The 14,066-nt window shown below is 48.8% G+C and overlaps 2 protein-coding genes across 9 annotated transcripts in view; one reads left to right on the top strand and one right to left on the bottom strand.

Annotated features, from left to right (window-relative positions):
• The window catches only part of ADCY9 (adenylate cyclase 9), a 25,693-nt gene extending 11,627 nt beyond the window's left edge, over positions 1–14,066 (top strand). Inside the window, exons 8-12 of one of the 4 annotated variants that reach the window (XM_088147825.1) lie at positions 193–341; positions 701–742; positions 1,525–8,371; positions 8,948–9,065; positions 10,445–14,066. In XM_088147825.1, the coding sequence (XP_088003951.1) occupies positions 193–341; positions 701–742; positions 1,525–2,701 (1,368 nt within the window). In that variant the 3' untranslated portion in view covers positions 2,702–8,371; positions 8,948–9,065; positions 10,445–14,066. Of the gene's footprint in view, positions 1–192; positions 342–700; positions 743–1,524; positions 9,066–10,444 lie in introns of all 4 variants that reach the window. The other 3 variants (XM_088147824.1, XM_088147826.1, XM_007433866.3) reach the window with 3 other exon arrangements.
• KATNIP (katanin interacting protein) overlaps positions 10,889–14,066 on the bottom strand; it is a 30,080-nt gene continuing 26,902 nt past the window's right edge. For 3 of the 5 annotated variants that reach the window (XM_007433859.3, XM_025170277.2, XM_025170278.2), the window contains 6 exons: positions 13,852–13,962; positions 13,324–13,463; positions 12,542–12,643; positions 11,896–12,056; positions 11,154–11,245; positions 10,889–11,023 (listed from right to left, as the gene is read on the bottom strand). In XM_007433859.3, coding sequence (XP_007433921.2) covers positions 10,965–11,023; positions 11,154–11,245; positions 11,896–12,056; positions 12,542–12,643; positions 13,324–13,463; positions 13,852–13,962 — 665 coding nt within the window. In that variant the 3' untranslated portion in view covers positions 10,889–10,964. The remainder of the gene's footprint in view (positions 11,024–11,153; positions 11,246–11,895; positions 12,057–12,541; positions 12,644–13,323; positions 13,464–13,851; positions 13,963–14,066) is intronic. The other 2 variants (XM_025170274.2, XM_025170275.2) reach the window with 2 other exon arrangements.

Here is a 14,066-nt window from a genome sequence, read left to right as displayed (position 1 = left end):
TTCCACCAGGTACAGAGAGTAACAGACCTTGAAAATGACTTTAGGCAAATCCATGGAGGATTAAACGTTCCGTGGCTACTGTAACCTTGTCACATATTTTAACCCCGGAATTTTCTGAGAAAAAGTGTAATTTCTTAGCTACATCTGCTCAGTTGTTCAAGAGGCTGACTGATGATGTTTCCTTTGTTGCAGTCCACCATGTTTATGTGTTCTGCAGTTCTCATCGCGATAGTCCAGTACTGTAACTTCTGCCAGCTCAGCTCCTGGATGAGATCCTCTTTGGCTACTCTCGTTGGAGGGGTCCTGCTCCTTCTACTGTATGTGTCCTTGTGTCCTGCCAGGTGAGCCATGGCAAACCCACTGCATTCTAAAGGGTGCTAGAAGATCAAGCTGCCTTATCCAGGAAAGGTCCCTGGCTGCTGGAATGAACCAGGAGTGCTGCTGGGCTGCCCCTGGCCCTCTGCCGCTTGCTTCAGTAGAAGTGCCACGGTTTTTGGCAGTGGAATGCGCTTTCAGTTTTTTCTGTGAGGAAATAGCATCAGGGCGTGTATGTCTATGCATTGGAGCAAATACTTAACAGGGACTTGAAAAGTCATAGAGAAGATGTCATATTTTATGCCTATGTGCGATGTAGTTGCCCTTGTTTTGGTCCAGACTGTTGGCTTTTTGGTAATGTGAGTCTCTTACATTTCTGTTTCAGCTTTTTGGAGGAATCAAACCTTGTTTCACCAAGGAACGCAAGGTATGTATTCAACAGCTATTGGGCTTCATTGCATCTCAGCCACAAGTCTTTGACTTGTGTTCTCTAAGGATCCGAGGTCCTCTACTCTGACAGCTGAGAGTCAAAATAGAAGTGATCAAAATGAAAAAGATTTTGAAGAGTCTGAAATTTGGACTGTGGACCAATTGTTTCCTTTCTTTGAATCTCAGGATACGGTTGAGTTCCGAAGCAGTGAGATGGATTATTTCAAGCATGATATTTTTATAGAGAAATAACATTATAAAGCCAGATGCTGTTAAAGTGTCATGCCTGTATATTCAGGAGTCTCTCATTCACAGCACTGTGTGGTCAAACGTGTCCACATTCTGTTAAATGATAAGAGGGAGAAGGTGTAATGATCTGTGCTGCCATGCATTTTCTATATGTGTCAAGATATGTATCAAAATCTGGTGTTCTTACAATGTGTACGTCGCTCACTTGATTTAAGTAAATTCTCTTTGGAGTACGACTCCTGGTGACCTGGGGAAAAAACTCCAGGGATGTGTCCTTGAAGTTGGCATAATGCCACAGGTCCTCAGCCTACATGCCTGATGCCACTTGCTCACAGCAAATTCCACCTTCACAAGTAGTACCTTCTGTGCTAAAGCTGTGTTCCTTTAAAATGCTAATATATGTTCCTCTACAAACTAGATGATTTTAAGTGATCAACAGCACCTGTCTGGGATCCAAAACAGGATTATCTGAAGTTACATTTAAAATATGTTTTCTCTTTTTGTTTTGTTCCTCTCTCCCACCCCCACAAGCTTCATACAGAATGCCTGCAACAGATCGGCGTTGGATGACTTCAGGAGGCCAGCAGATCTGATTGGCCAAGAAGTGATTTTGGGTTTCTTCCTTCTCCTTCTCTTAGTTTGGTTCTTAAATCGGGAGTTTGAGGTGAGTTACCGTCTCCACTATCACGGAGATGTGGAAGCTGACCTCCACCGTACCAAGATTCAGAGCATGAGGGACCAGGCTGACTGGCTGTTGCGGAACATTATTCCATATCATGTGGCAGAGCAGCTGAAAGTGTCCCAAAGCTATTCCAAAAACCATGATAGTGGAGGCGTGATCTTTGCCAGCATTGTGAACTTCAGTGAGTTCTATGAGGAGAATTACGAAGGAGGCAAAGAGTGTTATCGAGTCCTGAATGAACTCATTGGGGATTTTGATGAGCTGCTGAGCAAGCCAGATTACAGTAGCATTGAGAAAATCAAAACCATTGGGGCCACCTACATGGCTGCCTCTGGGCTAAATGCTTCCCAGTGCCAGGACAGTAGTAATCCCCATGCCCACCTGCAGACTCTCTTTGAATTTGCCAAAGAAATGATGCGAGTGGTTGATGACTTTAACAACAACATGCTGTGGTTCAATTTTAAGCTGAGGATTGGCTTTAACCATGGCCCCCTGACAGCTGGGGTCATTGGCACCACCAAGCTCTTGTATGACATCTGGGGGGACACTGTGAACATAGCGAGCAGAATGGACACCACGGGAGTAGAGTGCCGAATCCAGGTGAGCGAGGAGAGTTACCGCATTCTTCACAAAATGGGCTACGACTTTGATTACCGGGGAACAGTCAACGTGAAGGGCAAAGGTCAGATGAAAACTTTCCTTTATCCCAAATGCATGGACAGTGGGGTAGTCCCCTATCATCAGTTGTCGATCTCTCCGGACATTCGGGTTCAAGTGGATGGCAGCATCGGGCGGTCTCCGACTGATGAGATCACCAACCTGGTGGCTTCGGTACAGAACTTGGACAAGATCCCCACCGACGCAGAGCTCAAAGATCTGCCCCGCTTCAAGAAGTTCCCAAAAGAGTTGGTTAAATTAGACAATCGCCTTCAGTTTGGTATAGCTGGTGAGAAGAGTGACTGTGAGGAGGCAGGGCCTGATGAGGCCAACGAACTGACCAAACTGAACAGCTCTAGGAGTGTATGATGCCCATTGATCCCTCTCCACAAGAAATCCGAGATCTCTCCAACTGGTCTTGTTCTGCAGGGAGGGGGCCGTCTGGCTCAGTTGTTACCCATTTTTATTTGGGCACCTGAATTGGAGAGGATTGTAGCCATGCAGGGCTCTGGCCCCTCTTTTTCACTCCCCTTGAAATCTCTCTTTTTTTTTTTTGCTGAGAGGAGACATCAAGTGCCTTCAGATAGACTCTGCTGGACTCCTATGTACTGAGGAGTATACGTATAGATTGGGGATCTGAACACATTCAAAGGATAAGCTGTGGTTATTTCATTTTTGTTTCTCATCAACAACTCTTCCTTTTGCACCTCCAAGAGGAATGAATAAGTAGGTGTGTGAGTGTGCACAGCACTCGCCTTTTATATTTAAACACAGACAATTGCATGTTTGCCTACCTTCTGTGATTGACACTAAGAGCTGGTAAGAGGAAATACTGTGGGGCAGGAAGGAATGGTAATTTTGGAAACTTGGAACAGGGAGGGACAAGAAGATTTCATTTGAAGTTACCTAAAGAAGCAGCTGAGCTGCTCTGTTTGCCAAAATCAGATTAAAGTGCCATTGTGCTTTTTGGAACATTGGGTTTGCCATTTCCCGGCAGATCAGTAGGGTGAGGGCAGGGTACAACCCATCTTTGCCCAGCCTGACACCAGCCCTGTTGGATGTGCTGCTGCAGCCAATTTTTGCCCTGGTTGTTCCACATTTTACCTTTGCCAGTATAGGGGGCAGGGATTAATACATGACTTGGGAGTGCCCCTCTTCCTTTTGTCATTTGGGGGCCCTGTTGATGCCAGTCAAAACATCAGTTTACCTTTCTGCATACAGAAACCAGCCTCTCAGCAAACTTGGCGTCAAAGGTGATAACTCCTGCAAAGGTATCTGGTATAAATCGTGCAGTATTTGAGTCATGGCTCTTGCTCTCACTGTGTGTGTCGCAAAATATCAGAACAAGTGGGAGTAAGATAAGCCCTTGACCATGTAGCCTTTTGCTGAGGAAGTGATACAATCTTTTATTTGGCACATCTTCCAAACAGTTTTGATTCCAGTATAGTGAAATACTGGCCCAGAGAAATCCAGTTATAAATCTGTAACATTAATATGCAGAATTGAATAGGGACTTGTCTACCTTTTTTCCAAGCTCAGAAAACCCAAAAAGGATCAAAGTGCTTTTAGGATTAGGCCAACCTTGGCTACTTTAAAAGTATAAAGTTTTGGTGTTTGGCAGAACTCTCCTTTGGCACTTCATCACAGCTTTATTTGATGACACCTAAAGGCGACACTGTTCCCTCTTTGGTGGGTCAGGTGACTTTGTTAAAATTAAAAAAAAGTATAATTTTTTTCCCCCCAGATGTCAAATTTGTGGTCCTAAAGGAGCTTTTCTGTGCCCCATCCTTTCTGTGGATGTACCGTAACAGCTGTGCCAAACAGCATTACAATATGCGAACCTCCTCCTGGCATAAGATGAGGGCTTTTCCCACGTGGGCAGAAGGCCCAGCAACTCAGGCTGACCTCCACGCTTTTCATTTAGGAAAATAATGCTGCGTGCTTCTCAAAGGGTAATTGCAAAGGCCTCCTTTTTTTTTCCTCTGAAGTACTGTATTAGCCTTCACTGTGGTTGCATTCCTAAACACAAGAGTTAGGAGTTACCGCCGGCATAGCTGATAGGCTGGCTTCTGAATAAAATGTATGTAGGAGTAGGCTGTGCTCCTTTTTATGCATCTTCTCCCCTCTCCTCCAGTTGAGCTTCCAGAAAGTTTGGTGTCTATTTATATTCCCCATAAATGAATAATCTGAAGTCGCCCTTTGAATTCTGGTTTCTGTTTGAACTGGTGTTTTCCCTATACTGAATGGATGGCGCTTAATGCCAAGCACCTGCAGGGGGAGAGCTGCTAGAAAGACCTTTTGGGGAGAGGGTGTCTTCCTTAAGGACCTGTAATAGCCAGCAATGCTAAGCCAGCTACTTTGATTTCATCCTGGGTTTCGCTCTCAGTATGGTATAGATAGATTGTTGATTGTCCTTGGGTTTCTTGCAACAAAGGGTCTGCAGAGTTAAATCTAACATTTCAAGAGAAGAGCAGTAGCACTGTCTGAACTTGGCCATTGCTGCTGAGAGTAGCTCTTTCCTGTGCCAAAGGTGCAGAAAGTTCTGAGTCTTTTTATTTACTTTAGTTCCAGACACCTATGATCTTGGAGGGGAACAGCTTGTCCATTTTATGGTGCTGAGGTTTGTAGTGTTCAGTCAGCAAAGTGCACCTGAAAAGTAAATTCAGCATGAAGTTGTGTACCTCCTCTTGAAGAGTGCAGCACATTATCTTGGAGCCTTGAGGGAGTGGGGCTCTATCTGTGGGCTCCCCAAGGCAAACATAGTAGCCCGCTGGCTTAAAGCATCTTGGATCCCATAAAGTGTTTCTTGCTGCAGCTGAATAAATGCTTCAGCCAAGGTTAGTGGGGCTTCCCAGTCCCTTCCCTGTCAAACTGGTCCAGAAGGCTAGTCAAGTTAAACATAGGCTTCCACGGACAGTTTTCATTCTAGAAGATGTTCATGTTGCCACTATCCATGAATAACTACATAGAAAAGAAAGGCTCCATTGGGAAATGGAGCAAATGTTGAACGTTTGAAACATGGCAAAAAAAAAAAAAAGGTTGTGGTGGTGGGTTCATCAAGGTAGTTCAGAAGTTTTATGTACGTGCTTTATTAAATACATATGTAAATAGTACTGCTCCAATACTGTGCACAGTGTTCTCTGTTTTGGTTTGGAACATTCTGGGATGAGAGAACTTGAAGAGTAGGTGGAAATCGCAGGCTAATAGAAGTGCACTGGTGTGCTAACAAAAGCAGCACATTCCTGAAGAGCAGAGATGAACTTGGGATGGGGTGGCATAAGGTGAAGTGAGGTGAGCAGAATCAAGCCTGGTGTGATACTGAACTCTGGTGCCTTTTTGTAACAAAAGATAGAACTGATCAGCTGGAGCTATAAACAGGCTGAATGAATGGTTAGGGCCGGATGTGGAAGAGGTACAGAGGAGACTTTGGTACAGAAGAGGACCAGGAAGGAGCTGAGGCTTCCTGGAAGGCTCCAACAAAGTAATTGTTCTGCCTTGCTTTTCTGAAAGTGAAGTTTTACTAAAATTCTTGGCACTTGCTGAAATTAGATTCAGTCTGACAGAAATCAAGGAAGTAAGTACCTGTTAAGGAGTGGATCAAGATAGTCAACCTCTTCTGCTGGCTATAATCTCTTAATTTTGATCAAAATCTTTGCTTTTGACTTCCAGGCAGATGATTTCCTCCTTACCTTTTTGGTTTGCTCCCTAGTAAATCTTGCAAAGAATAATGGTTTCTCTTTTTTCTCCAAAACTTGCATTTTCTACGGAGTACGTGCTAGTTTTGTAGCTGTCTGTGAATCACAATGGTGCCAGTGGGGCGCTGTGAAACAATACCTCTAGAAGAGGTTGCGGGACTGCTGACTTCTGTGGTAGGCTCCTGAGCATTGGGGGATTTGAGGGCTGCCCAAATGCATGTTGGTTCTTTGCTGCTGCTGCTGCCTCTTCGTGTGGCAGCAAGCTCCAAGTGTCCACTATCTTAGATCTCGGTAGCAAGATGCAAGATCATCTTACATTTTAGATCGGTATCTGCTTCGGGAGTTTTCTGGGGCTGTTCTGATCTTAGCAATAGGCCCTGGCAGATGCATTTTGCCCCGGAAACAGGTGATGCCCCTCCTCTGCCTTCATCTAAGTCTGGGCTATGCAACACCCTTGTTCTGTGCTCACTGTGCGCAGGGATGGATCTTCTGATGCTGTTGCCTGATGTGCTGAAATATTTAGGGGAAGAGCAAGAGATAAGCAATGAAACCTGAACCCCCTTCTTCATTGGGTTGAAAGGTGGCTGTTCTCAAACCATGTGCCTACATATAGTGAATTGGACTGTGGTGTACTCAGGCCAATTTCTTGGGTAAACACAACATGATAAATTAACTAATCCTCAGCTGGGTTGCAGGGTACATGGGGCTAAAATGCACGGGGTTGGTTGTGCCATATGAACATACCCTGGATTTCCTTTCGGGGCTTGTGGGCTGTTGGGCTTCCCTTGAATCAGGCTCTCCTAGGGAAGGGCCTCTGAGTAGGCCTCGGCTCAGCCCTGCTGGGCATGTCCTGAGCAATTGGGTTGATTTTTAAAATATGTTTTTGTGCGAGTCGTCCTTGGCACGGCCTTGTCTTCTCTCAAGCCACTCCTGTGCTCGGGTGCTCCAGAAGTGCCAGGGGTTAGCTCTCCCCAACTGCTGGAATGGGGAGAGCGGTAACCAGGCCTGGGGGCTGGGAGTATGCTGCTGGGAGTAGGCCTGGCTGAGACCTGACAGCAGAAGGTGAAATGCTGCAAGATGAATGGCGAAGGCCAATAGATAGCTTTCCTTGTTACTTTGGCAATGTAATCAATTCTCTATTAAACTCTTTTCTGTATTGGATATGCTTTTGTGCCGTCTTAAATGTGAAAACCGGACCACTTGCAGGCCTGGCTTGAGCACATGCAAGACCAGGTGCATACTGTGGGGGCGTGGCAGGCGCTAATCCCGCTGGGGCTGGGTGAGGGGCTCCAGGGCTGAGAGGCTCCCGCTCAGCATCACCCGGGCTCTCTAGGAGGCCGAGCCGAGCCGAGCCTGGGGTGCTGCGGGATGGGCACAGAGCAAGGGTGCGGGGGAGGCGCCTTGGCCACAACCCGCTCCGGAGCCCTGGGCTAGGCGGGAGGGGCGACTTTGTGGGTCATTTAAGGGGTGACGGAGAGCCGCCCGGGAGTAAAAGTCCCGTTTGAGCCCTTCTCCACGATCTTCTATGGAGGGGCGTTTCGTTCGTGGGTCCTGATAACCCTCCTGTAGGGCGAGCCAGCATTCCTCCCAATTCGCGATCGCTCGGGGAGGCCCTTATTTCTGGCGGTTCTGTGCAAGGGCCCCGCCAGTCCCCGGCGGCGGCGGCGGCGGCGGCGGGTCCCGTGTCGGCCGCGGTCCACGGCAGCGGGCTGGAGCGGAGAGGGAGGCGAGCTCTCCAGCCCGAGCAGGATACAGGGGGCGGGCCGTCCGTCCAGGGTCACGCGAGCGGCCGGCTGTACTCGGCCCTCCGGCTGGCCCTCTCTCTGCTCAGGGACTCGAGGCGGCGCGGCCGCACTTGCGCCGAAGCCCTTCCTCGGAAAGGCGTCCCCGCCGGGCTCGGCACCTGCGCGCCTCCCAGCGGCGAGCCGCCCTCCCTGGCCCGGCGGAGCCCGAGGACTGTCCGTTCGCGCCGGCCTCCGCACGGCTGCTGCTGGTGACCCCGGTGAAGTTCTAAGGTAAAAAGGCCGCCGCCCGGCCGACTCGCCGCAAGATAGTGGCCGGCTTTTCCGAGCAACCCTGCGGTCGCCCGGCGTCGCCTTCGGAGGGGGGAAATCCCCGCGCCGTTCAGGAGGAGAGTGGCCGCTTCTCTCCCTCGCGTCGGGCTTTCCCCCGAAGGAGCGCCGTCGGTCCAACGAAGTTCATTTCCAGCGTAGCGACTTCCGCGTAGCTCCAACTTCTGGGAGAGATCCGCTGCTTTCCCCCGCGGGTCGCTCCCCGCCGCCTGCCGCCGAAGACGTTTGGAGCGTGACCTCTCGTTCCACGAAGGGGAGCCAAGACGCGGCAGGTAGCCTGGATCACATGCCAAATTTAAGGCAAAGGTGGTTTTATGTCTTGGTTTCTGAGCTGCGTAAAAACGCTCGCCGGTTTTTTAAGTCTTTCGGGGTGGAAAAGCAAGCGTAGCCTTCCAGGTGCCGACCGCACCCTTTGAAAGGCCAAGAGCGTCGGCGTGGGCCTTCCAGCGTGCGAGCGGCCGATTTTTCAGCTGAGGCATTGCGGTGCGACGTCCTTCCCGAGGCAGCCCCAAAATAGCTGCGGTGCCCCCGCTCCCCTCCTCCGGAACTCCGACGGGAGCCTATTTCCCTTGCTGGCAAGAGGGCCGGCGGCCCTCAGGGCTCCAGGTGAGGAGAGCGTGCTGGAGGGACGGCCTGTTGCGGTCGACCTAATTCGCGTACACAGAGGCCCTTTCCCCTCGCTCCCGTGGCTCGGGCGGAGGAGCGTTCCTTTCTTCGGGAAGGGTGGAGAGGCGGCGAGGGAGCCGGTCCTTTCCCGGTCTGTGTCCTCCGCGATCCTCCAGGAAGCGCCCTCAGTCCTTCCTTTAGAGATAAGCTACTAAAAACGTATTTCCCCGTTCTGCTTCCAGGCTGTGTGTGGTTTGGCACCCCATGTGCCCCTAGATCCAGAACACGAGCAGACCCACTTCAGTTTCTTCATACCCTGGATCCTGAGATCAACCACCCAGAGTCTGATGCTTACTTTGGGTAAGTGCAGTAGAAATCATGAAAAGTCAGGGTAAACAGTATTTCAAAGCCAGGAATTTATTCTTAGCACTGAGCAATCAATCTTGTCACAAAACTGGATCTTTCCACTTTTTTCTCAACCATGATTCTTTGTTTCAGCTGAGAGGTTTTAGTGTTCTTATTGTTGAAAATGTGGGAAAAAATAATCCTTGCTAGGCTACTAAAATTACGTTAAGTCCTGTTATTAAAACCCACTGACCATCCCGCTTCCCATTCCCACTCCACTTCAACAGCATTTAGGAGCCCAAGAATAATCTCATATGATGCTGGGATAATGCCTGTCAACAAAAGTTGAGGTTTAACTTCTCCATCATCTGTAACATTCTAAGCCTGACCTGTAACCACAGGATTGCTTCTAATATAATGAGAAAAGGCCAGCCAAAACACATATTGTGTGCAAGACATCTCCGTTACAAGCAGACCCAAGTTCCCTGCTAAAGAAAGATGTATCTGGGCAAGGTGAACCTGTGGCCCTTCAAAATAGGTCCAGACTTTGGGGGTGGGTATAAAGTCCTGCCCTCGTACCTCTCTCTGGGCATCGGAGGCAATGCCTTTGAAGGCTGAGCAGAGGCTTTGCCAAGGCCAAGTTTCAAAAGTTGCCACAGTAAGGGAGCAGGAATGGGGCTGGGGAAACGTCCTTTTACTCAGATGAAGAGATCAAGGTGTGGATCCCGCTTCTTTGTAGGAGCAGCTTTTGGGCCCTGTGCTCAAGCCACAGGTGGCAGAAATGGGTTATGGTGGCATGCCAGCAAGCAAGAAGGGCAGCTTCACAGCTTCTGTAGCTAATGGACTGCCGAGCTTGCATCTTCCTGCCAAAGTCAAATGGCAGCCTCCCTGGGCACCCTTTGCACTAGCCAAGGGGGAACAAGTCAGAGAGCCAAAAGAGGCTATTGAGACAAAAAAGACCGAAGTTGGGTCTGTGTGTACTGTGTGACAAACACCAGAGTAGCACCAACAGTTGTAAGGACCTGGTACTTGCCAGCAATCAATACGCTGCAATTGGACACGTTTTGATAAGGCGCTTGCTGTTCAAGGAGGCAGTTGGCACTTTCTGCCTTTCAGCTCAGTTTTTGGAGATGCCTCCAAAGATGGAAGGCAAGCCTATGAGAATTGCAAAGAAAGGTACCAAGCCTCTCTGCTCACCCCAAGTTAGAAACGGGGCTGCCTTAGGCAGTTGAGCACCTGGACACGGATTCGCAGCTGCCCTTTCTCCTAGATGCACTTGGCTGTGACTCTAGCCCTTGCCCACTTTCAGCCTTAGTTGGTGTTGCAGCAGGAGATCCTTTGGGCTGGCTGGGGAAGGTGGCACCCCTTCACTTTTACACTTTTAATTTCCACAGTGGCTGAGATATTTCCTCTGCACCACTGGAAACCACAGCAATTGCGGAGAAATACAGGATGGGCCTGTGTCAGTGACACACGAGGGGGAAGGGGAGCTGTGTCCTAACTGCACCCATGTCAGGCATTCTCATCTCCCCCACCCTCTCTCCCACCAGTCAGCAAAGGCGTCCTAATGCTTCCTGTGAAAGTGAAGAAACAATGCCCTCCTCCTCCAGCTTTTGAACCAGCCCGAGGTGTTGCGCATCCTCTTTCTGTAACACAAACCTGCTAGAGTTCAGCCAAAGCCTCTCATGTGAAGGCAGAAGCAAAGAGAGCTGTAATCAACCTGCAGGTGATACAAGCAGATGAGTTCTGATGATCTTAGCAGCACCACCAACATCATCATTCCCACCCAGGGTCCCCCCATGATTCTGGTTGAGGACTGGATGCCAGTGGAGCAGGCTGCCCCCTCTTCGTGGACAACAAACGCAAAATGGCTCAAGCAGAAGGCTGTGGGATGCTAGCCACGCTTTTCTTTCCTCAGGGTCTCGTTCTCCGCAATGGTCCTTTATCCTGAATGCAGGTTTTAGGACGAAGAGCTGGTGGGGAGAGAAGAGAAGAAGTGTGTGATGTCTCTGCCCATATAAAGAGACCTCCACCCACCTGTGTTCCTGGGCCTGCCGCTGCAGGAAAGAGACCTGGCACTCTACGCCATCCCTGCTAACCAACCTGGATCAGCAGTTCCCTTTTGCTTCTTTCTGGAAGAGGACATGAGCTGGCTCTCATTCGTCAGCCGCACATCCTGGTCCTCTATCTGGTTGCTGTTGAGCCAAAAGGACCAAAAGGTCAGTGGGCTTCCTTCCAAACTGAGGCAGCTGGCTTGTACCCCAAAGAGAGAAAAAGATGGGCACATAGCTGCCATTCTGGCCCCAACTTTAAACCCTGCTGCTTCATGAGCCTTCTTTCTCTCTCTCTGCAATGGCAATTTCCAGTGTAGGAAAAGGCCATTTTTGGAGTGGAACTATTTGCAAACCATACCTCTCCCCACCTATTTTGCTCTCAAACAATGGCTCTGCACTCCCTTCCCACTATTCTGATCTGATGGGGGGCTGCGTACATGGCTTCTCTCCCTAGGGGCATCTGCACCTCTACAGCCAGGTCCTCAGACTGACTGTGCTAGATGAACGTGGAGCTGAAACAGCAGATGAGTTCAGCACTCTGTGACCCACAGGAACATTCTTGTACCAAAGGATTATTTAGCATGGAAAGGCTCTTAGAGAAGCTCACATCAGAACAAGCTTGTCAAACTAGATAATTACTTATTGTTTGCTTTCATCTAACTTTGTATATCAGGTAGAGTTATTTTTAAGTTATTGGTTTTTATTGTGACTCAGAGATTGAAAGCAAGCTGAAAATGATCAGAGGAGAAACACTGCCTGTTCATTAGAGAGAGTTACAAATGCACACACACCGAATCATGCTGCTCCTCTCTTGCCGGCAGATCTTCTCATCCTCCGTAAAGAGAAAGGTGTGGTATGGAACGAGAGGGTCACAAGTAGGAAGAATGCCAGGTACCAGGTGGCTCACCATGTCAAGAATGCCGTTGTACACCAGCAAATCATCAACAAGGAGCTGGATCCAGAAAAGAGTAGGTGAAAAGTTGGAGGGTCTCATCATCACACAGAAATGAATTTGCACCTTCTGCAAAAGACCAGAAGGTGCACTGAGTCCCCAGACTGAGGCAGCTGGCTTGTACCCCAAAGAGAGAAAAAGATGGGCACATAGCTGCCGTTCTGGCCCCAACTTTAAACCCTGCTGCTTCATGAGCCTTCTTTCTCTCTCTCTGCAATGGCAATTTCCAGTGTAGGAGAAGAGATCACTATTGGGTGAGGATTTTGCTAAGGAGGGCAGCATCTAATGTTTACTAGTTCAAACACCAGCCTGTCCAGGGAAACCAGCTTCTGGATGGTAGGTGATGCCAGGGACCCTACAGAGATGCTGTCAGTCAGAAGAGACCAGTGTAGGCTGAAGCGACTCACAAAATCCTAGTTATGACACAATAAATGCCTCTAAAATGAATTAGAGGTTAAAGATGATGTTTCTAAACAGGCACTTACTCCAAATTCTTTGACTCCTCGCTGGGGAGTTTTTGCATAATTCCATAGCCTGATCATGGAAATGGTAGTTGGCAAGTCAAAGATAATGTAAACTCGATTCACCTGCCACCAGAAATGAAGCAGAGAAGAAATTCCTTAACCATGAGAAATAGTCTTGGTGAAGACTATTTTGACTCCAGCCAGAATATTTTTGTACACGTTTGAAACAAAATCCAATTAACAGATTAAAGTCACTCTGGATTGTGAAACTTGATGTGGATCAAGGCTGTTCCTCCTCCCTGGTAATAATGTTTATTTTCTGTGAAAGTCTGATGAAAAGAATCCTTGAGGAAGGATTCCTCATGAATTTTGCATGAAATGTGCAGGGCTTCCTATTCTTCATTTCCTGCATTCCTCTAAGGAGTTCAAGGCAGGGGACACAGACTAACCCTCCATGTGATCGTCACAACAGCCCTGGGAGGCAGGTGGGGCTGAAAGAGAGCGAGTGGCCCAAAGCCACCCAGTGAATTCCATTGGCAACTGGGAGCTCAAGCCCGAGTGTCTTCTGGGCTTTGAGCCTGCAATGGCTCCCTTAAAGACCCCCCAAACAAAAGGATTCAGCGAACAGCAATAAAGTAATTTCTCCAAATCCCGGGTGCTTCCTCTACAAGACACAGAGGAAACGCCCACATAAGGTGTTCAGAGGCTCATCCACCAGAGGGGCAGCTGTTTGCATGGCCTAAGAGGGTGTCAGCTGGGGCCAATACACAAAGCACATGGCAGAGTGCAAGAGGGAAACATACCAGGCCTGGCAGAATTGGTGCAAGCCACATGTGCCTTCCATCGTTGCTATGATTCACGCCATCAATAAGCTTGTCTGGTGTTCGAATGTCTCCACAAACTCCTTCCAGTATGTTGACGCTGTCTGGAAAAGCTGCAATGTCTGAAAAAGGGCATCCATCAAGGAGAGCATCTGGCCTCAACAGTCTCCCAGCCCCATTACGATGCGAGGTTCCCACAACCTCTGAGGCTTCTGGAGAAGCAAACAAGGCTGGAGGTATGAAGAATTCTGTGTCTGCCTCTGGGTCCTGCCTGGCTCTCCTTCAACCTGAAGAGAAGCCTTTGTCTGAAGCCTTGGGGCAGAGGAGGAAAAAATCCAGCTGCACCGCAGAAGTGAAACAGCAGGAGCAGCTGGCAGCGGGCAGGAAGACCATGCTTACCTGTGCCTGTGGGAGGCCCTGGTCTGGCCAGCTTTCTCTGGCTTGGCTGTGAGCTACAGGGGAAGGGAGATACCCTCAGAAATGGTTCTGTCTATGCAGCAGAAAGGATACTGTTCTGATTTAAAAAAATCTTCTCCCCACATTCGTTATACAGTTCCAGCCCGTTCAGACCAATGTAATATGGATCACCCCAACTTGTGAGCAGCTGGAACTGGAAGATGACTGATGAAGGTTATTGAGAAAATACTACTTTGTTAAAATACTTCCACCCCAACTTTTATTCCTTGGATATCCACAGAAGATGACCAAAAAAATCTAAAAACAAA

This window comes from Python bivittatus, unplaced genomic scaffold (genome assembly GCF_059951505.1).
Source record: "Python bivittatus isolate LINGU-HERP-01145 unplaced genomic scaffold, Pbiv_v1 ctg000560_np1212, whole genome shotgun sequence".
NCBI lineage: Eukaryota > Metazoa > Chordata > Lepidosauria > Squamata > Pythonidae > Python > Python bivittatus.
Note: the sequence above shows the minus strand (reverse complement) of the source record. Positions and strands in the feature narration are given on the sequence as shown.